General features: G+C 46.5%; 1 protein-coding gene across 4 annotated transcripts in view; it reads right to left on the bottom strand.

The window, feature by feature from the left end:
* The window catches only part of LOC130361730 (complement C1q and tumor necrosis factor-related protein 9-like), a 55576-nt gene that overhangs the window by 8889 nt on the left and 22354 nt on the right, over nucleotides 1–24333 (bottom strand). Inside the window, exon 1 of one of the 4 annotated variants that reach the window (XM_056565083.1) lies at nucleotides 5826–5895. The exons of 2 other annotated variants lie outside the window; for them this stretch is intronic. Coding sequence is in view for 1 of the 2 variants with exons in the window: in XM_056565079.1 (XP_056421054.1) it covers nucleotides 1193–1214 (22 nt within the window). In the remaining variant the exon portion in view is untranslated. Of the gene's footprint in view, nucleotides 1–1192; nucleotides 1252–5825; nucleotides 5896–24333 lie in introns of those variants that run through there. One more of the 4 variants, XM_056565079.1, reaches the window with a different exon arrangement.

Genomic DNA, 24333 nt, shown 5'->3' with positions numbered 1-24333 from the left:
ACATTATTGTCTGTCAGAGACTTTGTATTGTACCGATTCGGTGACTTCTTAAAAAAAAAAAAAAAAAGAAACAAGAACTGTAAATAGATTGTAAAGACAAAGTTAAACAGAATACTGGTGAAAAGATTTTTTTTAAAAACACAACAATGTGAAAAAGACATTTTTTTGTAAATGAAAAATAAATGCAAAAGAAAAAAATCAATTTGATATACATTTGCTCCTCCTAGCCTGACAGTACTTGAAGATCTATTGATTTATCATGAAGCTGAGGACCAATATATTTTATCATTTTATATCATTTCGAGCGGCAGACATTGCGGCTCCTGCTGGTTAAAGTAATCCTGGACAAGAGACAGAATGAACTGACCACAGCAGAACAAGCTGAGCCAAGAGTCTGATGTGATCAGCAACACTGCTCCAAAATCCCCTCCGCCAGACAGAGATGAGTATTCAAGGGAACGATGATGTGTGGATAAAATGCTGGAAATTCACAGTCAAGTAAATCAATTTAATAAGCAACATAGAATAGTCAGAAGAGGTACGTTGATTGTATATCAAATATTCTTTTTATATATATATATATATATATATATATATATTTTTTTTTTTAGACATCAGTGGTCTACAGATGCTGCAAAACTACAACTCCCGGCATGCCAGGAGTTGTAGTTTTGCAACATCCAGGGTCTATAGTTTGGAGACCGCAGTCATAGATTACGAGCTAAAACAATGACGATGGCACTCACCGGAGATGAAGGAACGGTGACTCTAAATTGGTGACAACCAGCAGGCTACAGCATAGGCATAAGGGACAGCTATTTTGTGTGCTAGGCACACTTCTTCATGGTGGTCTGAAGCTATCACGCTCGCGGCGTCCCTCATCCCTATGCTGTAATCTGCCGGTTGTCACCAATAAAGAGCCACCGTTCCTTCATCTCCGGTGAGTGCCATCGTCATTCTTTTAGCTCGTATTCCTTGCTTGTCTCTGGATTGAGCACCCTGATGAATTGTGTACGGGTCTAAGTGTCCTTCAGTGGTATGTGCTTGTAAAGCAGGATTGCTACGGAGGCTGTGCCGAACGCTCTGTCTATCACACCTGGAAACATAGATTATATTGACTATCTTACATTTGATTTTCTGCCTATATATTAAAGGCGATATTTAGCCCCCAAATGAATAGCATTCGCCTTACCTGTAAGAAAATAAGAAAACATTTGACCTTCCGACGCGGCTCTCCCCTTCGCAGAACTGCACATTGGATTGAGGGGTATTAAATAAAGGACGCTGAACAAAGGCCATTTGTAGTCAGCAGGGAAATTGGCACCCCTTTACCTGCCTCACGTAAGTAAGCATAATCACAATACTTAACAGGGTTTCTGATGTTAGTATCTATAGGCCCTAATGTAACCCATCTACTGTTCCTTGATCTGTAATTACAACTGATTTTACCGACCTATTAATACTCTTCCATTAGTAGAGAAAATGTTCTCTGTTACATTGAAAGGAAAGCATATAATTTTCCAGGAAACTGTACAAGTGATCTGCAAGCTATCAATTATAGTACCAGATTAAATGACTGCATACTTTGCTGACATTTTGCATGCTGGACAGCGTTTTTTTTTTTTTTCCCCTTTTTATTTCTCTTGATAACTTAAAGCATATATTTGTCCATGTACAAACATCTACGCTATCAAATCACTTTTTTAATATTAACATAGTGTGGGCTTTTTTATTTTCTATTTAGGGGGAACCAAAATACTGCACCAAATAGCCCATGTGTGACTGTGGCCTTACACATTTCACCAGCAGCAGGCCTGCTTGGTGATAGCTTCCAGTTGGCAACTACATTAAAAGAAAACTACAAAATAAGAGAAGGTAAAATAAAATATAAAAAGTTATATTAGAATCATACTAAATTATAGAATTATGTTGCCTACCATTTTAGTGCATTGGTAGTCTAGTGTACCTTTGTATGCCACTGCACTGTACCATGTCTCTTGTCCTGTATACAGGCACAGTAGCACTTCTTTTTCAAATGCTTGCCTATTTAAAATATGTGTATATAAAGGAGCAGATACCAGTACACAGACCATAACATGAGGAGAACTGACCAGGGACATATGTTTAAGTGCATTTACCACCACTATATAGAGAGAATCTGACATCCACTAAATCCGCACTAAATCCAATATTCTGGATAATATTTCAGGTGAACAGCTTTACAAAGAGGGGTCACTTACTTTAATCCATTCATTATATATTCTAGCACTGTAATCTTCAGCTGCATTGTGCTCCAGTGTGCAATGGAGGCAGGGAGACGGCTCACCCAGCTCCTGTGCCTTTCCATATTCTCGGGCCACCACGCCCCCTTAATTATTATGCTAATAATAATAACAAATAATAATGCTTTCTGAGCGCTAATGTGCAGCCTTCATTAACATAATAATGCAGGGGGCAGGGCTGACGGAGAATATGGAGGAGGCAAGGGAGCTGGCTCCCTGCCTCCATTGCAGTGCAGCTCAAGATTACAGTGCCAGAACTCTGCATTTACTGAACGGATTTAAGTAAGTGACCCCTCTTTGTAAAGCTGTTCACCCACATTAGTGTGGGTGAACAGGGTGTCAGATTCTCTTTTAACTGTCCAAGAGATCACTTATGCTGTGATCCAGGTTTGGGAGGAGATCTCCCAGGACACCATCTACCGTATTATCAGAAGCCTGCCAAGACATTTTTGGGGGGTGACTGCAGGCATTTTGGTGCTACACACACTGCCTTTGATTTCAGTTATTTTTGCTTTAAATTTGGGTGTGATGTGAAATCCAGCCCTCAATAGGTTGATGATTATGGTTTCCACTGTTAAAATGTTTTTTTGTGAAGAGAAAAGGTAACCATTCTATAGTAAGATCCTTGTATATGTAGTGTATGGGAGCTTAATGTATACACTTAATCAGATATATTACTTGCATATGTACAATATTGATGTTGTATCCAATCAGTAGAAAAATTGAAATAAAATTACATCATTGAAATATACATATTTATCTATATATATATATATATATATATATATATATATATGTATATATATAAATCTCAAGGTGTGTGTGTGTGTGTGTGTGTATGTGTGTATGTATGTGTGTATGTTCCACAAAAACTTCCAAACGGCTAAAGATATTAACATGAAACGGGGCACACATGTTACCTATATGTCAACAAGAAACATAGGATAGGTGATTTAACCCTTACTCAACCCCATTTGCCTGGGGAGGGGTTTATGTTTAAAGTCCCATACAACTCTATGGGAAATACATGTTACTGCATAACTTCCAAACGGCTGGAGATATTTTGATAATACTTGGTCACATGTTACTTATATGTCCACTTAAAATATAGGATAGTTAATTTAACCCTTAACTACCCCCATTTGTGAGGGTCTGGGTTTTTGTTTAACGTCCTATGCAAATCAATGGGAAATGTATGTTCTCACATAACTTCTGTACGGCTGGAGATATTTCAATACCTGGTACACATATTACAGGTCAGGATATGAGGTCGAGATATGAGGTCGAGATAGGAAGTCGAGATAGGAGGTCGAGATAGGAGGACAGGATGGTTAGGATTGGAGGTCGAGTTAGGAGGTCGGGATATGAGGACGGGATAGGAGTTGGAGATAGGAGGTGAAGATAGGAGTTAGGGATAGGAGTTAGGGATATGAGTTAGGGATAGGAGGACGGGATAGGAGGTCAGGATAGGAGATCGGGATAAGAGGTGGAGATAGGAGGACGGAATAGAAGGACGGGTTAGGAGGTCGGGATAAGAGGATGAGATAGGAGGTCGAGTTAGGAGGTTGAGATAGGAGGTCAAGATAGGAGGATGGGATAGGAGGTCAAGATAGGAGGATGGAATAGGAGGATAGGAGGACGGGATAGGAGGATGGGATAGGAGGACGGGATAGGAGGACAGGATAGGAGGACGGGATAGGAGGTCGGGATAGGAGGTTGGGATAGGAGGACGGGTTAGGAGGACGGGATAGGAGGACAGGATAGGAGATGGGAGGAGGGGATAGGAGGATGGGATAGGAGGACGGGATAGGAGGAAGGGATAGGAGGTCAGGATAGGAGTTCGGGATAGGAGATCGGGATAAGAGGTGGAGATAGGAGGATGGCATAGAAGGACGGGATAGGAGGTCGGGATAGGAGGTTGAGTTAGGAGGTTGAGATAGGAGGTCATGATAGGAGGATGGGATAGGAGGTCAAGATAGGAGGATGGGATAGGAGGATAGGAGGATGGGATAGGAGGTCGGGATAGGAGGACGGGATAGGAGGATGAGATAGGAGGACGGGATGGGAGGTCGGGATAGGAGGTCAGGATAGGAGGTCGGGATAGGAGATCGGGATAGGAGATCGGGATAAGAGGTGGAGATAGGAGGACGGGATAGAAGGACGGGATAGGAGGTCGAGATATGAGGACGAGATAGGAGGTCGAGTTAGGAGGTTGAGATAGGAGGTCAAGATAGGAGGATGGGAGGTCAAGATAGGAGGATGGGATAGGAGGATAGGAGGATGGGATAGGAGGACAGGATAGGAGGTCGGGATAGGAGGTCGGGATAGGAGGACGGGATAGGAGGACGGGATAGGAGAACGGGAGGACGGGATAGAAGGACGGGATAGGAGGACGGGATAGGAGGTTGGGATAGGAGATCGGGATAGGAGATCGGGATAAGAGGTGGAGATAGGAGGACGGGATAGGAAGTCGGGATAGGCGGACGAGATAGAAGGTCGAGTTAGGAGGTTGAGATAGGAGGATGTGATAGGAGGTCAAGATAGGAGGATGGGATAGGAGGATGGGATAGGAGTTCTTGATAGGAGGTCGGGATATGAGGTCGGGATAGGAGGACGGGATAGAAGAACAGGATAGGAGGACGGGATAGGAGGTCGGGATAGGAGGACAGGATAGGAGGATGGGATAGGAGGTCGAGATAGGAGGTCGGGATAGGAGGACGGGATATGAGGTTGGGATAGGAGGTCAGGATAGGAGGTCGGGATAGGAGGACGGGATAGGAGGACAGGATAGGAGGACAGGATAGGAGGACTGGATAGGAGGACTGGATTGGAGGTCGGGATAGGAGGTCGGGATAGGAGGATGGGATATGGGGTGGGGATATGACAACAATATATGGGGATGGTATTTGGAGTCAAAAGCTTCCTCCTTTGTTGATTTTCCTCCCCAACAAGGATTAGGAAGGAAAAACCGGGCAACGCCGGGTATTCAGCTAGTTTAGTATATAATTACAAACTCGAGCTGTCTGCAGGGCCTCTTTCAGAAGCCCACTGTATTAAACTGTAGATAAAAATATTTCATAAAAAACCTTAAAATGATAATAAACGTAAAAAAATGAGAATTGTACTGCCACTTAAGTATAAAATGAGTCCTGGTTTAAAGCTTATATAAGGGGATATTTGCAAAGGTATGATAGTTCTATTTCCTGAAAGCTAAGCAGAAAATCTTGTTTTCTGATCCTGGGAAAGCAGGGGGATGTTACAAACAGATGCTGTGCAATCTGTTGGTGGTATAGTGGAATATATCTGATTCATTGTACACATTAAGCTCCCATACACTACATACACAAGGATCTTACTAGAGAACAGTTACCTTTTCTCTTCACATTTATTTACTCTGAGGTTGTATAGGATACACAACCTAATTACCAGTTCTCGTTCGTTCCCTTTCTCCTATTGTTGAGCTACCTTATTTTTAATTGTTATTCTTTTTTGTAATTAAGATCAGAAAAGTGATAAATAAATAAAATATATAAATGCACTTACCCACTCTCTCCACTTCTGCCACAGGTTTTACAGAGCTTCGGTCCCTGCTGTGCAGCACTTCTGGATATGGTGATGGGATGTCATCGGCCCCCTCAGCCAATCAGCTGCCACAGGGGTGTTCTGCCTCAGCCACTGATTTGTTGAGCAGACCCATAAAGTTGTATCCCTTGAAACACCTCGCAGCAGGGACCAGAGCTCCCTGATACTAGTGGATGGGGAACAAGGAAGGAAAGTATATGATTTTTTTTTTTTTTTTCATTGATCACCTCGCTGACCTTTTTTATAAAGAAGATCTCTGCACAAATAACCTCTTTAATTGTCTGTTTCTTTTTTTGTAAGCGGCTTGAAACAACCTATATATCAATGCATAATTCTGGAATGCTATCCCTCAATCCCTCAGACTCAACAACAACATCCATAGTTTCAAACGTGGCCTAAGTACACATCTCTTCAGACAGGCCTATAACATTCTCTAATTCTCTCAATATATCCTCAATATATCCCCACACCTCTTGTTTGAATAGTTATTGTGTAATATTATGTCTGATACTTGTCTTTGTTTGTACCCCATAATTGTAAACGCTGCGGAATCTGTAGGCGCTATATAAATAAATAAAATAAATGCATCCTGTTTAAATTGGTTGTTATCAATATATCCTTAACTTAACAGCTAACACAATCCCCAAATATGAATATGCAAAGTCTCAGTTTATTAAGTGTTCTGTAATAGGAGAGCTGTTTATAAAAAGTAATTCACTTTCTCATGCTCTCAAACAATGATGAGCAAATCAAATGTGAGGAATCCGAATTTGTTATGAATTTCGGGAAAAAGTTAATCGCTTAATTAAACTCCATTTAGTGCGGTCCAGGCTCCAGGGCATCTAAAATGGCAGATCCACATGTGGGGACATGGGGCAAGGAATCCTGGGAAGGTGGGGAAAAGGGTAGGCGGTATGACCCTGAATCACATGCAGGATGCAGCCTATCAGTAGCCAGTCAACCCTGTGATGTCACAGCCCTATATAATCGGCAGCCATATTGCAGCCAGTCACTTCAGCCTTTCACTGCAGAGAGATAGATAGGGACAGACAGTGCTGTGTGTTGCACAGAAAAGCTTTTACCAGGAGCGATTCACCTCCTAGTCAATTCAGAGAAGGAAAGAGAGAAGCGTGCGTTTCACAGAAAAGCATCCTTACTGCAGCGATTTACCTCTCTGTCACTGACTACAGCGTTCTATCACAGAGAGCAGTATGTTGCACAGAAGAACAGAAGCGATTCAGCTCAAGCACAAATCCTGCCTAGAAGCATTGATAGGGAAGGGAGTGAGATTGAGAGAGAAAGTGCAATTTTGGGTTTAGTACACAGCAACTGTGTGCTGCAGCACTGGTGTGTACTGCTGGTGTTGTGAATAAATACTTTTTTAAGCATACTGTAGCCCATTTTTCTACCCTGATCAATGCATAGCACAAATGTACATCTAAGTGGTGTACTATTTTGTTCCTGTTAAAGTCTTAAGGGCCTAGATACTGTGAAAGGCCAGGAAAAAGTACTCACCGGCTGGTGATGTGCACAAATACTTTTTTAAGCGTACTGTAGTGTATTGTACTTCCCTCATAAGTGCATACCACATACAAACATCTTGTTACGCCGAGCGCTCCAGGTCCCTGCTCCTCCCCGGAGCGCTCGCGGCGTTCCTCCCTCTGCAGCGCCCCGGTAAGACCCGCTGACCGGGAGCGCTGCACTGACATTGCCGGCGGGGATGCGATTCGCATAGCGTGACGCGCCCGCTCGCGAATCGCATCCCAAGTCACTTACCTGTCCCGGCCCCCGGCTGTCATGTCCTGACGCGCGCGGCTCCGCTCCTTAGGGCGCGCGCGCGCCAGCTCTCTAAGATTTAAAGGGCTAGTGCACCAATGATTGGTGCCTGGCCCAATTAGCCTAATTAGCTTCCACCTGCTCCCTGGCTATATTACCTCACTTCCCCTGCACTTCCTTGCTGAATCTTGTTGCCTTGTGCCAGTGAAAGCGTTTAGTGTTGTCCAAAGCCTGTGTTTCCAGATCTTCTGCTATCACCATTGACTACGAACCTTGCCGCCTGCCCCGACCTTCTGCTACGTCTGACCTTGCCTCTGCCTAGTCCTTCTGTCCCACGCCTTCTCAGCAGTCAGCGAGGTTGAGCCGTTGCCGGGGGATACGACCTGGTTGCTACCGCCGCAGCAAGACCATCCCGCTTTGCCGCGGGCTCTGGTGAATACCAGTAGCATCTTAGAACCGGTCCACCGACACGGTCCACGCCAATCCCTCGCTGACACAGAGGATCCACATCCAGCTAGCCGAATCGTGACAGTAGATCCGGCCATGGATCCCGCTGAGGTGCCGCTGCCAAGTCTCGCTGACCTACCCACGGTGGTTGCTCAGCAATCGCAGCAAATTGCCCAACAAGGACAGCAGCTGTCGCAGTTAACCGCCACGTTACAGCAACTTCTGCCACTGCTACAGCAGCAACCATCTCCTCCGCCAGCTCCTGCACCTCCTCCGCAGCGACTGGCCGCTCCTAGCCTCCGCTTGTCCCTGCCGGACAAATTTGATGGGGACTCTAGACTCTGCCGTGGATTTTTGTCTCAATGTTCCCTGCATATGGAGATGTTGTCGGACCAATTTCCTACAGAACGGTCTAAGGTGACGTTCGTAGTGAGTCTTCTATCTGGAAAGGCTTTGTCTTGGGCCACACCGCTCTGGGACCGCAATGATCCTGCCACAGCTACAGTCCAGTCCTTCTTCGCTGAAGTCCGTAGTGTCTTCGAGGAACCAGCCCGAGCTTCTTCTGCCGAGACTGCCCTGCTGAACCTGGTCCAGGGTAATTCTTCAGTAGGCGAGTACGCCATCCAATATCGTACTCTCGCTTCCGAATTATCTTGGAATAACGAGGCTCTCTACGCAACCTTTAAAAAAGGCCTATCCAGTAACATCAAGGATGTGCTGGCCGCACGAGAGATTTCTGCCAACCTGCAAGAACTTATCCATTTGGCCACCCGCATTGACATGCGTTTTTCTGAGAGACACCAGGAGCTCCGCCAGGCAAAAGACCTTTATCTCTGGGCACCTCTCCCACAGTATCCTTTGCAATCTACGCCTGTGCCTCCCGCCGAGGAGGCTATGCAAGTGGATCGGTCTCGCCTGACCCATGAAGAAAGGACTCGCCGTAGGGAAAAAAATCTCTGTCTGTACTGCGCTAGTACTGAACATTTCTTGGTGGATTGCCCTATTCGTCCTCCACGTCTAGGAAACGCACGCACACACCCAGCTCACGTGGGTGTGGCGTCCCTTGGTACGAAGTCTTCTTCTCCACGTCTCACTGTGCCCGTGCGGATTTCTCTTTCTGCCAACTCCTCCATCTCAGCCGTGGCCTGCTTGGACTCTGGTGCTTCTGGAAATTTTATTCTGGACTCTTTGGTGAATAAGTTCTGCATCCCGGTGACCCGTCTCGTCAAGCCGCTCTACATTTCTTCGGTCAACGGAGTGAAGTTGGACTGTACTGTGCGTTACCGCACAGAACCCCTCTTAATGTGCATTGGACCCCATCACGAAAAGATTGAATTGTTCGTCCTTCCCAACTGTACCTCTGAAGTCCTCCTCGGTCTGCCATGGCTCCAGCATCATTCTCCCACCCTTGACTGGACCACCGGGGAGATCAAGAATTGGGGTTCTGCTTGCTGTAAGAAATGCCTCACCTCTGCTCCCAGTCCTGTCTGTCGGGCCTCAGTGTCTCCTCCTGTGCCTGGTCTCCCCAAGGCCTATCAGGACTGTGCCTCCTCATAGCCCCGTCCTGGTGACACCCTGCCCCATGCCAAGCTTCACCCTCTGACCTCCCTCCCCATTCCCACTCCTGCTGTACTGCCTGCCTTTGAGGAAACCCTACAATCGCTCCCAGTGTCCTCGTCCCATGTGAAGCAATTGCCGGACAAAAAAAGCGGGAGACCTAAGGGGGGGGGTACTGTTACGCCGAGCGCTCCGGGTCCCTGCTCCTCCCCGGAGCGCTCGCGGCGTTCCTCTCTCTGCAGCACCCCTGTCAGACCCACTGACCGGGAGCGCTGCACTGACATTACCGGCGGGGATGCGATTCGCCTAGCGGGACACGCCTGCTCGCGAATCGCATCCCAAGTCACTTACCTGTCCCGGCCCCCGGCTGTCATGTCCTGGCGCGCGCGGCTCCGCTCCTTAGGGCGCGCGCGCCAGCTCTCTAAGAATTAAAGGGCCAGTGCACCAATGATTGGTGCCTGGCCCAATTAGCCTAATTAGCTTCCACCTGCTCCCTGGCTATATTACCTCACTTCTCCTGCACTTCCTTGCCGGATCTTGTTGCCTTGTGCCAGTGAAAGCGTTTAGTGTTGTCCAAAGCCTGTGTTTCCAGATCTTCTGCTATCACCATTGACTACGAACCTTGCCGCCTGCCCCGACCTTCTGCTACGTCTGACCTTGCCTCTGCCTAGTCCTTCTGTCCCACGCCTTCTCAGCAGTCAGCGAGGTTGAGCCGTTGCCGGTGGATACGACCTGGTTGCTACCGCCGCAGCAAGACCATCCTGCTTTGCCGCGGGCTCTGGTGAATACCAGTAGCATCTTAGAATCGGTCCACCGACACGGCCCACGCCAATCCCTCGCTAACACAGAGGATCCACATCCAGCTAGCCGAATCGTGACACATCTAAGTGGTGTCCTTTTTTGTTCCTGTTAAAGTCTCAAGGGCCTAGATACAGTGAAGGCCAGGCAAAATAACTCACTGGCTGGTGTTGTACACAAATACTTTTTTAAGCGTACTGTAGAGCATTTTTCTGCCGTCATAAGTGCATACCACATACATACATCTAAGTGGTTTACTATTTTGTTCCTGTTAAAATCTCAATGTCCTAGATACTATGAAAGGCCAGGCAAAAGTACTCAACGGCTGGTGTTGTGCACAAATACTTTTTTAAGTGTACTGTAGAGCATTTTTCTGCCGTCATAAGTGCATACCACATACATACATCTAAGTGGTTTACTATTTTGTTCCTGTTAAAATCTCAATGTCCTAGATACTATGAAAGGCCAGGCAAAAGTACTCAACGGCTGGTGTTGTACACAAATACTTTTTTAAGTGTACTGTAGAGCATGTTTCTGCCGTCATAAGTGCATACCACATACATACATCGAAGTGGTGTACTATTTTATTCCTGATAAAGTCTTAAGGGCCTAAATACTGTGAAAGAAAAGCCAAAAGTACACAACCGCTGCTGTTTTAGACAAATACTGTTAATGGTAGTGGAGCGCATTCTACTGAAGAAACCACTAAGTACATGAAGCTCATAAAACAATTTATTATTATAAAAAAAACTATAACATAAATAACTATAAAAAAAAAAATATATATATATAGATATATATAAATATATTTAAAAAAAATTCTCCAAGTATGAACACCTGTATATCCCAACGCGTTTCCCCGTGTATCTTATTATATACAGCGGTTCATCAGGGGATTACAAATACAGTTTACAAATAGGACTGGGGATTCGCAAAGAGATAGAAGATAATAATATCCATAAGGAGCAGATTTACATATATATGACAAAGATAAGCAAACAAACACACAACAATACATAGCAATGTAGGTGTTTCATATAAAATTCACACTTTAGAGGTCAGATAAACAGCCTCAGCATGTGTTGTTTTAAGTGTCTTGTCTGCTGTATATCCTCAGAATAGCAGCAACCTGATACACAATAGTTTATGATACATTGGATATGAATCCAACTGATAGATCAGATAAGCTCCATTTTCTTCCACATAACAGGTAGATTATGAATAAGTTGACATTTCCAGAGGGCAAAGGATGCGTCCTCAATTGGTCTAATACAGAGGTCTAAATTGCGGCAATTATTATCAACCGAGTTATATATCAAGAATATCACACCTACTCAGAGAATAGTATGCAAATGATCACTCATATCTGTGTCAATCTGTCAGTGATAAGGGAGCGCATTCTACTGCCCTCATAAGTGCATACCACATATGTATATATAAGTGTTATACCATTTTGTTCCTGATAAAGTCTTAAGGGCCTAGTAACTGTTAACCCCTTAAGGACCTGGCCATTTTACATCTTAGGACCAGAGCGTTTTCTGCACATCTGACCTCCGTCACTTTAAGCATTAAAAACTCTAAGATGCTTTTACCGAATATTCTGATTCTGAGATAGTTTTTTCGTGACATATTCAAATTTATATTGGTGGTAAATTTTCAGCGTTACTTGCATCCTTTTTTTGTGGAAAAATTCCAAAATTTCATGAAAATTTTGCATTTTTCTAACTTTGAAGCTCTCTGCTTGTAAGGAAAATGGATATTCCAAATAAATTTTATTTTTATTCACAAATACAATATGTCCACTTTATGTTGGCATCATAAAATGGACATACTTTTACTTTTTGAAAAAATTAGAGGGCTTCAAAGTAGAGCAGCAATTTTCAAAAATGTCATGAAAATTGCAAAATCTGAAGGGACAGATGTTACAGAACTACAACTCCCAGCATGCCTGGGCAGTCTAGGCATGCTGAGAGTTGAAGTTTGGCAACATCTGGAGGGCTACAGTTTGGTCACCACTGTAACAGTGGTCCCCAAACTGTGACCCTCCAGATGTTGCAAAACTACAACTCCCAGCATGCCCAGACAGCCTTTGGCTGTCTGGGCATGCTGGGAATTGCAGTTCGGCCTTCCTACTGGTTGCTACAGTAAAAATCACTTTACTTTCAGTTTCATTTCTCCCCCCCACTGTCGATTCCCTACCTGAGCCGGGAACTCCGGTGAATATCTGTGATGATTGCCGGGCCCCACGAGTCTTCTCCTCCAGGTACCGGCCTCCATGATCTCCCCCCGTTCTGCCTGACATCCAGGGGTGGGCAGAATGGGGGGGTTTCCATGGCAACCCACTGTCCTGCTCTGCCATTGGTCAGAATCAGTTCTGACCAATGGCAGGGGATGGGAGGAGATCGCAGCATTGCGACCTCACTCCTACCCTGCAGGATGCTGGGGCCTGTCACTCACAGGTCTGAGCATCCCCATTTTCCAGGTGATCGGGTCACCAGAGACCCGATCAGCCCAGAATAGGAGAAAATCGCATGTCTGAATTGACATGCGATTTTCTGCGATCGCCGACATGCGGGGTCCCGGGACCCCCCTCGGCATTTGCACGCCATGCCTGCTGAAAGATTTCAGCAGACATGTTGTTCCAATCTCTGCCTGGCGCGCGGCAGAGACCGAATATACAACAGGATGTTCTCTAACTTCCTTGGGCATTAAAGCCCAGGTAGCGGGGACGTTCCAGAACGTCCTATGTCCTAAAGAGGTTAAAGGCCAGCCAAAAGTACACACCTGCTGCTGTTCTAGACAAATACTGTTTGAAGTTTAGTGAAGTGGATTGTACTCCCCTCATATATGCACTAAGTATGTCATGCATAGCAGTGCCAGGACGTGCACAGAGGAGTGGCAGAGGCCTAAATTCTACAGTTGCAGATAGAGGTCACAGCAGACTTGGGGTAAGTGGCAGCAGGAGTCGCAGCGAGAGGCCTTATCTCCCGGTATCAGCTAGCGGTCGTGTCTCGACCAGCAACTCATCTGCCGTCATCGATTGGTTAACTTGGTCATCCACTTCATCACAAGTGACATCTGATACCCCCAGTCAACAGTCAGAGGGTTGCTCAGACACAAACCTCAGTTGGCATGGCCAAGGAGCAGTCCCTGTCCTCCAATTGCCTCTTTCCTATGCTGTTCCCTCTCCTACAGAAGTATCTTATGCTGTGGGATCAGCTCCACTATTCAGTGAGGACGATCTAATAGAGCATAGTCAGCAGCTACTGCCCAGCCAAAGAGTGGAGCAGACATCTGTCCGCTTCCTCCGTTAGGCGGGCAAGTAGTGGTGAGGAGAGTGACATGGGAGGTGGTGTCACTGAGGAGGACATCAGTGACGTGAAGACACCTGTTGATGATGATGAAGCCGATCACAATTGGGAGCCGGGTGCAGAAGGGGCTTCATCATCATCAGGAGAAGAGAGCTGAAGGTTGCCTGTGAGGCAGAAGCTGAGCCAGCAAGGTGGTAGCATGGTTGGCAGTCAGCATGGTGGCAAAAGTGGAAATTCTGAAGCCAAACGTGCCCTGGGGAGACCACCTGCTTGGCGGCAGCCTACCTTCCCGGGAGGTAGTGGAACAGGGGTTCCTGAAGACAGCGGCAGTAGCAGTCAATTACTGCGGACTGTTGGTAGGAAAATCAGCTACTCGGCAGTGTGGCAGTTTTTCATCAAGCATGCAAGATGTGTCGGCAGAAGGTGAAGCGTAGCCAGGGTCCCAATGTTGGCACAACAGCCCTGCTTTGAAATATGCTGCGCTACCTTATAGCCTGGGAGAACAGTGGCTCCGATGTGGTGGTCCAGCCTGCTGCATCCTCCAGTGGCACTCCGCTCCCTGTTTAAGCCAGCCTAGGATCCACCACCTGAGCTGAGGGGAGCTGTGTGTCATACCCATCTTCTGTCTCTCCAGATGCTCCTGCTCCTTCTACTTCGAGTCAGTCCTTCCACCAGCAATCCATCGGTGACGCCATGTCCAAGAGACAACCGTATGCTCCCACTCATCTAACGGCACAGAAGCTGAATGTGCTCCTGTCCAAGTTGCTGGTGCTGCAGTCCCTCCCTTTTCAAGTGGTGGACTCTGCACCTTTCAGAGAACTGATGGCTTTTGCCGAGCCGAGGTGGAGAGTCCCAAGCCGTCATTTCTTCGCGAAGAAGGCAGTACCAGACCTGCACAATTTTGTGGAGGAGAAGGTGGGCCAGTCCTTGAGTCTGTTGGTGTGTACCAAAGTGCACGGCAGCGCCCACATCTGGAGCTGTAACTATGGTCAGGGACAATAGATGTCTTTTATGGCCCACTGGGTGAATGTGTATCCTGCACAGCCACAACATCAACTTGGACAAGTAACGCTGCTTCCTCCTCCAAGCCTTCAGGCAAGTTGGTCCTGTGACAGTATGTGACTCCGCCTCCTCATCCTCCACCATGTCCTCAGCCTCCACTGCACGGACAAGTCTCAGTACCCCATCAGCATACCATGTGTGCAAAGCACGGCGGTGTCACGCTGTTCTTCACATGGTTTGCCTTGGCGAACGGAGTCTCAGAAGGGAGGAACAGCTAATAGTCATTCATAAAGAAATTGGAGCATGGCTTACTCCACGAAAACTGGGAATGGTAACCATGGTGACTGACTGGCACACGTGTTCAATCTGGTTGTCAAGCGGTTCCTGAAGTGTTCCCCCCATTTGCAAGACATCTTAAAACTTTGCATGCACTTCAGCCACTCGTACACTGCAAAGCACACCCTCCTTGAGCTGCAGCGTCAGAACGTTATCCCACAACATAGTCTGATTTGCGACGTTGCCGCACGTTTGAATTCCAACCTCCATATGTTGGACCAACTATACGAACAGAGAAAAGCCATCACCAATTTCTTGATGATCCAAGTGCATAAGGGGACTCCCTGTGTAACTTCAATGTCAACCGGGGCAGCCTGGATTTCGCGAAATGGGCGGTTTGTCTAGTAATGTGAGAGGAGAGGAGGAGCAGGAGGAGGGTTATGAGGAAGGCGAGACAGAGGACCCTGACACACCATGGGAGTATGCAGTGGAGATGGAGGCAGGGAGTCCCTCCGAATCATTAGCACAAATGGCACGATGAATGCTCAGTTGCTTGCATAGTGAATGCCGAATTTTCACCATTCAGCAGTGGGATGACTTCTGGCTCTCCATCTTATCGGACCCTTTCTTCTGGAACAAAATCAGGGTCTTTTTTACATCCACTGAGAGGGAGGACAAACTGACCTACTACAGAGACATCCTACGTAGTCTGTTGGCAGATGCCTATCGGCACCATCGTCCATCTTCTCGCAGGTCTGACTCAGGGGGCTCTCTCTGGTGCGGTGGGTGGCAATACCAGTATAAAGTGACCATGGTGGGTGAAAAAAAGTTTGATGTGGAGGAATGTTTGTAACTGGGGAGCAGGGCCTTAAATCTGTTTTGCACTAACCATATTTGTGAAGTGTTGGTGTGGCACCATGGTCAATCTACTCGGATGCATCAGGCATTGGGGGGGGGGGTGGAAATCCTGGCTGATCCATCATTTTTTGTGGACAGACAAGTTCTCATTGGGGTGACTATGGCCCCCACCGCACTAAACACCCGCTCTGATGGGTTACTACTGGCCGGGCCGGACAGCTTTTTAAGGTCAAACTCTGCTACTTGCGGCCATAAATCAAGTTTGGCTGCCCAAAAGTCCAGCGGATCTTCAAGGTGTGTTGGCAGGGGCATGTCAAGGTATGCCACCTCCTGCTGGTTCAGGTCCTGCTCCAGGTCTACCTGCTGCTGATGAGTTGCTTCACTATGCGGGTGAAGAAAGGTACTTATCAGCGACCATAGACTTAGGCTGCTAGTGATGGAGCTGGTACTGCTCCTGCCACCCCACCCCTACCCAGCAGCCATGGCAGTGGAAGGTGAGCGCAGAGGGCCCCCCTGAGTCAGACCTGCGACAGGATGGACGATGGCGCCAATAGGCATCGGCCAATTGACTATGTAGGATGTCTCTGTAGTAGGTCAGTTTGTACTCCCTCTCAGTGGGTGTAAAGAAGGTGGAGAGCCAGAAGTCATCCCGCTGCCGAATGGTGACAATTCGGTGGTCACTATGCAGGCAACTGAGCATGCATCGTGCCATTTGTGCAAGTTACTCGGAGGGACTCCCTGCCTCCATCTCCACTGCATAATGCCTGCATAATCTCAACTCCTCTGGTTGCTCCTGCTTCTCCTCTCCTGTCAGATGACTAGAAAAAAAAGCTAATTTTGTGAAACCTAAACTGTGCTCCGCTGTGCCCCTCCCCTCCTCCATTTCAGCCCCCACAGGGCTCCTGTGGCCGTGAGATGTAGGCGCCACGTCTCCAGTGCCCTGACTAGCCATTGTTTCCAACACGTGTTTAGGAAATGAAGCAGTGGATGACGTTGTTCATCCCGTAATCCTGGCAACTGACAAATAATGTGGCTTCCTCAAAGGGCCAGAGCAAATGGCAGGTGTCACGTATGAGCTGCCACTGGTTGACATTGAAGTTACACAAGGGTCTCACCCTATCCGCTTGGATCATCTAGAAATCAGTAATGGCTTTTCTCTGCTCGTATAGTCGATCCAACATATGGAGAGTGGAATTCCAACGTGTGGCAACATCGCAAATCAGACTATATTGGAAAATGTTCTTCCTGTTGTCACTCACCATGGTATCCATTGCCAGTTTTCATGGAGTAAGCAATGCTCCGATTTCTTTATGAATAACTTTTAGCAGTTTCTCCCGTGTGACTCTGTTCGCCAAGGCAAACCATGTGAAAAACAGTCTGACACCGCCATGCCCTACCCACATGGTATGCTGAAGGGGCACTGAGACTTGTCCGTACAGTGGAGGCTGAGGACATGGTGGAGGATGAGGAGGCGGAGTCGCACACTGTCACAGGACCAATGGCCTGAGAGCGTGGAGGAGGAAGTGGTGTGACCTGTCCAAGTTGGTGTTGTGGCTGTGCAGGAACCCACATTCACCCAGTGAGCTGCAAAGGACATGTATTGTCCCTGACAGCTCCAGACGTCAGCGCTGCCGTACACTTTGGTACACACCGACAGGCTCAAGGACTGGCCCACCTTCTCTTCCACAAAATTGTGCAGGACTGGTACTGCCTTCTTCACAAAGAATGAATGCTTGGGACTCTCCACCTCAGCTTGGCACAAGCCATCAGTTCTCTGAAAGGTGCAGAGTCCACCACTTGAAAAGGGAGGGACTGCAGCACCAGCAACTTTGACAGGAGCCCATTCAGCTTCTGCGCTGTTGGGTTAGTGGGCGCACACTGTTGTCTCTTGGACATGGCTTCGCCGATGGATTGCTGGCAGAATGACTGGCTCGAAGAAGGAGGAGCAGGAGCATCTGGAGCGACAGAAGATGGGTATGACACACAGCTCCCTTCAGCAGAGGTGGTGGAGCCTTGGCTGGCTGAAACATTGAGCGGTGTGCCACTGGGTGATACATCGGGCTGGACAACCACATCGGAGCCACAGTTCTCCCAGGCTGCTTTATGATGAAGCTGCATATGTTGACACAGGGCCTCGGTGCCAACATTGGAACCATAGCCACATTTCACCTTCTGGGACACATCTTGCATGTGGCTATGTTAACCTCCTCCAGATGCTTGATGTAAAACTGCCGCACCGCCAGGTAGCTGATTTTCCCACCAACAGTCCGCACTAATTGACTGCTACTGCTGCCTTCTCCAGGAACCCCGGCTCCACTATCTCACGGGAAGGTAGGCTGCCCCGAAGCAGCTGGTCTCTCCTGGGCACATTTGGCTCCAGAATTTCCACTTCTGCCACCATGCTGACTCAGCTGCTGGCTCACGGGCAACCTTCTTCTCCTGATGATGATGAAGCCCCTTCTGCACCCGGCTCCCAATTGCGATCGGCCTCATCATCATCAACATGTGTCTGCATGTCACTGATGTCCTCCTCAGGTTCCTCAACAGTGTCTGCTTCAGGACCCTGAACGCTGGAAACACCACCTCCCACCTCACTCTCCTCATCACTACTTGCCCACCTAGCGGAGGAAACGGTGGATGTCTCCTCACTTCTTAGCTGGGCAGTAGCTGCTGACTGTCCTCTATTAGATCTATAAGATACTTCTGTAGGAGAGGGAACAGCATAGGAAAGAGGCAATGGGAGGACAGGGACTGCTCCCGGGCCATGCCAACTGAGGGTTGTGTCTGAGGAACCCACCGACTGTTAACTGGGGTATCAGATGTCACTTGTGATTACGTGGATCACCGTGTTAACCAATTGATGATGGCAGATGAGTTGCTGGTCGAGACACGACGGCTAGCTGATACCAGGAAATTAGGCCTCTCGCTGCGATTCCGGCTGCCACTCGCCCCTAGTCTGCTGCGACCTCTGCCTGCACCTGGTGACTTTAGGCCTCTGCCACTCCTCTGTGCACGTCCTTGCACTTTTCTGCCTGACATACTTAGTGTGTATATGAGGGGAGTACAATACGCTTCACTAAGCTTAAAACAGTATTTGTCTACAACAGCAGCAGATGTATGCTTTTGGCTGGCCTTTAACAGTAACAAGGCCCTTAACCCCTTAATAACCAAATAACTTAGCGCACCAGGTCCCGTACATGACCACGAGCATCGGAGCGATGCTCGGATCATGCGTGGCTGATCCCGGCTGCTGATCACAGCCAGGGACCTGCCGGTAATGGCCGACATCCGCGATCGCACAGATGTCTGCCATTAACCCCTCAGATGCCATGATCAATACAGATCCGATCATCCAGAAAGGAGCATGGAGGACCCCTCACCTGCCTACGCCACCTTCCACGGATCTTCTGCTCTGGTCTGAGATTGAAGATGACCGATAACACTGATCAGTGTTATGCCTTATGCATAGCACTGAACAGTATTAGCAATCAAAAGATTGCTATAAATAGTCCCCTATGGGGACTATTAACCTCTTAAGGATGGAGGGCATACCTGTACGCCCTGCACCCGATCCCGGTATTTAAAACGGATCGTTGTGCCATGTGCTATTAACCCTTCAGACGTGGCGATCAAAGTTGATTGCTGCTTTTAAAAAGTAAAAGCTTCCCGGCAGCTCAGTTGGACTGATCGGGACTATCGCGATTAAATCACGATGTCCCGATCAGCTAGAACCCTTACCTAGCTCTGTCCCGTCCGATCGGCATTTGATTGCTCCAAACCTGAGCTACAGGCTTGAGCAATCAACCCCCTATAACACTGATCTATGCAAAGCTATGGCTTTGCAGGGATCAGTGTAAAAGATCAGGGGGTGCAGTTTTATACCCCCCTATAGGAGCTATAACACTGCAAAAAAAAGTGAAAAAAAAAGTTAATAAAGGTCATTTAAACCCTTCCCTAATAAAAGTTTGAATAAACCCCCTATTTCCCATTTTAAAAAAAACAGTGTAAATAAAAATAAACATGTCTGGAATTGCCGCGTACAGAAATGTCCAAACTATAAAAATATATAGTTAATTAAATCGCACGGTCAATGGCGTACGCGCCAAAAATTTGTTCCCGCCTTCCCAGGATGTCCTCACATGTTGATCCGCCATTTTAGATGCCCGGAGCCTAGACCGCCCTAAATGGAGTTTAATGAAGTGATCGCTGAATAGAATAGCGGCAATATTCGCATTAATTGCGAATCAAATCTTTCCTGAAATTCGTAACGAATTAGGATTCGTCACATTTGATTCGCTCATCCCTAGCGATAACAATGAACCATAACTGATTAAAAGAAACATTCACACTTTCACAGTCAGGGGGCGCTGAGAGGCAGGGGCTGGAACAGGTAGTGTCTCGCCTGGCGGAGGACCGTCAGCTTGATGACCACAAGAATGGGTACTCAAAAAATGTAAATAAATTTAAATTAAATTAAATAAAAATTACATTTAAATTATCTTTATTCTCTTCAATATTGACGCCATATGGTTTCCCTGCTGACACATCTAGACGCTCTGTGGCAGTGATTCGAATAGCGATGCCTGTAATCTGCATGTCATACTGAATAACAGTATTATTTCAATAACATAGCACACTCCCCATGGGTGTTAGGACAAGGCATAGTGTTCTACATCCCTATTGAGGCTATGTGGTCTCCTCATGCTTCCGCCACCTCCACACTGTGTCATTCAGCCACTATATGGTCTCCTCATGCTGCTGCCATCTCCACGCTGTGTCATTCAGCCACTATATGGTCTCCTCATACTGATGCCACCTCCAGGCTCTGTCATTGTGCCGCTCTGTGACAGTGATTCTAATAGCGATGCCTCTGATCTGCATGTCATAACAGTATTATTTCATTAACTCAGCACACACCCTATGCGTATTACAGCAAGGGAAAGGATTCTACACCACTATTGAGGCTAGGCCATAAATAGCCGTTTTTAATAGCAATTTGCCACAAATATATTCGGACCTAACCAAATTTTGGGGGGAAATTCGCCAAAACGGCCGAATCGAGTTTTTCAAAAATGTGCTCATCTCTACTCTCATACATTCTTTTATCTGTCGGGTACTTAATTATAGTTTACAAAGTCTTTGACTTGAGCTGAAACAAAGTTAATACATTGTACTTGCATTCCTTAGAGAGAAAGTGGAACAACAAAGCAACGCTCTTGCACAAGTACAGACTGTTAAGCACCAGAGGAATGGTATCAAGGGAGATCCAAAAACAGAGTATGTTATTGATTGTAATATGTCACTGAGCGGACTTTAAGAAGTGCTTCAAATACTGCAGACTTCAGTGCTATGAGTCAAATTGCTTTCAGAGACTGACAATATTTAGACATTGTAAAAGAATATTTAATTCCAGCTTTTATTAATAATATATAGGTAGATGCATAACATGAAGCATTTGGGCCCCAAATGCATATTCTATAACAAGGCCGCCCAAGATGCAATTTATTATAGAGTATTGGTGTCCCTGGTGTTAGGTATTTCAGAGTGATGTTAATCTGCATTATTACTTCACTATAGAGCTTACATCAAGAGACATTACTATAACAAATATTGTCTATAACTCTCATGGCTGAACTGTCCATACCTGAGGCAAAACTTTCTGCTACTGAATGTCATAAGATGCAATTTAAGTAAAGTAGTGAGTGTAACAAATGAATTGTGCCTTTGTTTTGACATGCAAAATCTAAGGTATCTCAAACTTTTTATTATCTTTAGCTTAGATTACCCTTAGCGTTTTTTGTATTAAAAAAAAAAAAAAAGGCTATGCTCGTGTGTATTTTTTGTGGCTTAAAAACACTGTGACCAGATGTTAGCTGGGAGTCAACAGAGGAATATGAAATGCCATACCCATGTTCTGGTTTTTGTGTTTATTCACCCTTTTGGAGCATTGGGTGGTTGGGGAGCCCTGGTGGTGATGTGGTTATTCAGTTCAAAAAGTAAACAGTTCAAACTCTGGCAACAACACACCCACACCTTACAATCCTTTGGTAGAATTTTGGGCAAGGAAATTCCCTTTGCTTAATATTTAACTATGAGACAGGGTCCCTGTCTCCCCTCTGCTTGCAGGAGATTAGCTCTAAGCGCCCTGTTTTGTCCTATGCCCCATTTCCTTGAAGGAAAATTGTCAGCCTGTTCACCCACACTAAACCCAATACACTGGGTTATAGTGTGGGTGAAATGGAGTCCATCGAGGGGTCACTTACGTAAATATGTCCAGTAGTTCCTGAGATATGTCCCTCAGAAGATCCTCTGCTGGATTCAGTGAATTGCGTGGAGGGGGTGGAGCTTTATCAGCTCAATTTGCCTATCCATTGTCTGTGACCCTACTTCACTAGGATGTGGCGTCACAGACAATGAATGTGTAAATGTAGCAGGCGAAGCCCCGCCCTCTGTGCGCTATTCACTGAATTTAGCAGAGGATCTTTTGGGGGACATATCACAGGACCTACTGGACATATTTAAGTAAGTGACCCCTCGACGGACTCCTGTTCACCCACACTATAATCCAGTGTATTGGGTTTAGTGTGAGTGAACAGGCTGACAGTTTTCCTTGAACTGCATGAGGTGAAGGGAAGTGAGGGACTTGTTTTTGTATTGGGGTTGATAATGATTTTGACAGGACAAAGAAGTTAGTTATGTTAGTCATATGGTAGTCATATGTTGATCATGATGAAGTCATCGAGTTGTATCACACACACACTGCACATGCATGTAGAGAACCAATAGGATACAATTGGAATGTTAGTCATGCAATCGGGAAAAGGATTCTTTATCTGATCAAGAATTTAAATGTATAAAAGCTGGAAGAACATTTTCTTCTAGCATGCTGCAGGGAACCTTTCCTTTAGGTATGCTGAAAGTGTCAAGGCTTCAGGTTTGCCAGTCATCATAAAGCATAAAACAACATGGTATTTTATAACATGCTCAGTCCCTTTGGCACAATTAGCAATGACAGCCCACTCAATCTCGGCTTCATCAAAGGGGGCTAATCCAATCTAATTGGCTCCATGAGGGTATCCTGACACTTGTGGTTATCCTGATGTTCTGCAATACCCAAAGCTGAGGAGTCCAGGCAATACATGTGAAGTCCACTCAGCCACTCTGATGACTAGGCCAAGAATGAGGCCCAATAGATACTAGACAGCAATGAGGCACTTGTAGACCTACTCCTCACTGGCTTGTAGAAAATACAGTATAGTCATCTCAACTACTGACTTTTCTGGGCTTAAAGGGGTATACTCCGGCCCTAAGACATCTTATCCCCTATCCAAAGTTGGAGGTCATGCCCCCTCCCATAGACTTGTATAGAGGGGCAGGGCATGACGTCACAAGGGATGGAGTCATGACGTCCCGATACTCTGGCCCCGTGGTCGTGAGGCTTCAGACTTGGAGCCTCCAGCGCTGTGTGCAGCTCACACAGGTGGGTGCTACATGAGAGATTGCGGAGTTCCCCAGCGGCGGGACCCCTGCAATCTAACATTTTAACCTCTATCCTTTGGATAGGGGATAAGATGTCTTAGGGCCGGAGTACCCCTTTAAGCTTCATGCAAGCTAAAGGTGATCTTCAGAGATAAACTATAAAGGAAGAGCCAAGCTGTTTTACCTCCTCTCACACTCTCCAACTACTATCTCCTCCCCTCATAGAGAGGAATCAGAACTGATAGTGGCCAAAACTTTAGAGCTGTTTTTTGGGGATGAGGAATCCGTTTGGTAAATGAAGTGATGAACAGATCACATAGGTTATATGTTACTAAGGTTGCCACCCAGCTGGTGTTTTACTGGCACAGACGGTATTTTAATGCCTCTGCCAGTAATTTTGTAGAAAAAATATGCAAAAGCTGGTATTTTTTTTAGGAAAGAGCCCCTGCGGACAGAATCAAATAATGTACCCTTAGTCCCGCTGCCCTGGCCCTGCAAAAGATTATGGCACAGGGGAGGGGGGAAACAATGAAAATGGTTAAATGGTTATGGCACAGGGGGATTGGTGGGAGGGGGGGGGGATCAGGGCTCAAGTCCTGCAGGAACGCTCAGGAACGGAGTTCCTGCACTCTTTCCAGAGCATGAACACAGTTTCCATTAGCAGGAGTCTTGAAGGACTAGCCCTTGAGTGGAAATCATGGGTGAGTTCCCACATTTTTTTCCCCAGGACTTGACCGCTGGGAGGATACATTAATTGGAATGGTTATGGCACAAGGGGATCAGAGGAAAGGGGGGGGGGATGAATCAATTGAAATGGTTATTATACAGGGTTCAGAGGGGGGGGATCAATTGAAATAAGTAAAAGAACATGGCAGGTGGGGGGGATTCAACTGGAAGGATTATGGCACAGGGGGATCAGGGGGATGATTAATGTGATGTCATGCATATATAATTAATTATGCAAA

This window comes from Hyla sarda, chromosome 3, assembly GCF_029499605.1.
Source record: "Hyla sarda isolate aHylSar1 chromosome 3, aHylSar1.hap1, whole genome shotgun sequence".
Classification (NCBI taxonomy): domain Eukaryota; kingdom Metazoa; phylum Chordata; class Amphibia; order Anura; family Hylidae; genus Hyla; species Hyla sarda.
This window is presented reverse-complemented; position numbering and strand designations above follow the sequence as displayed.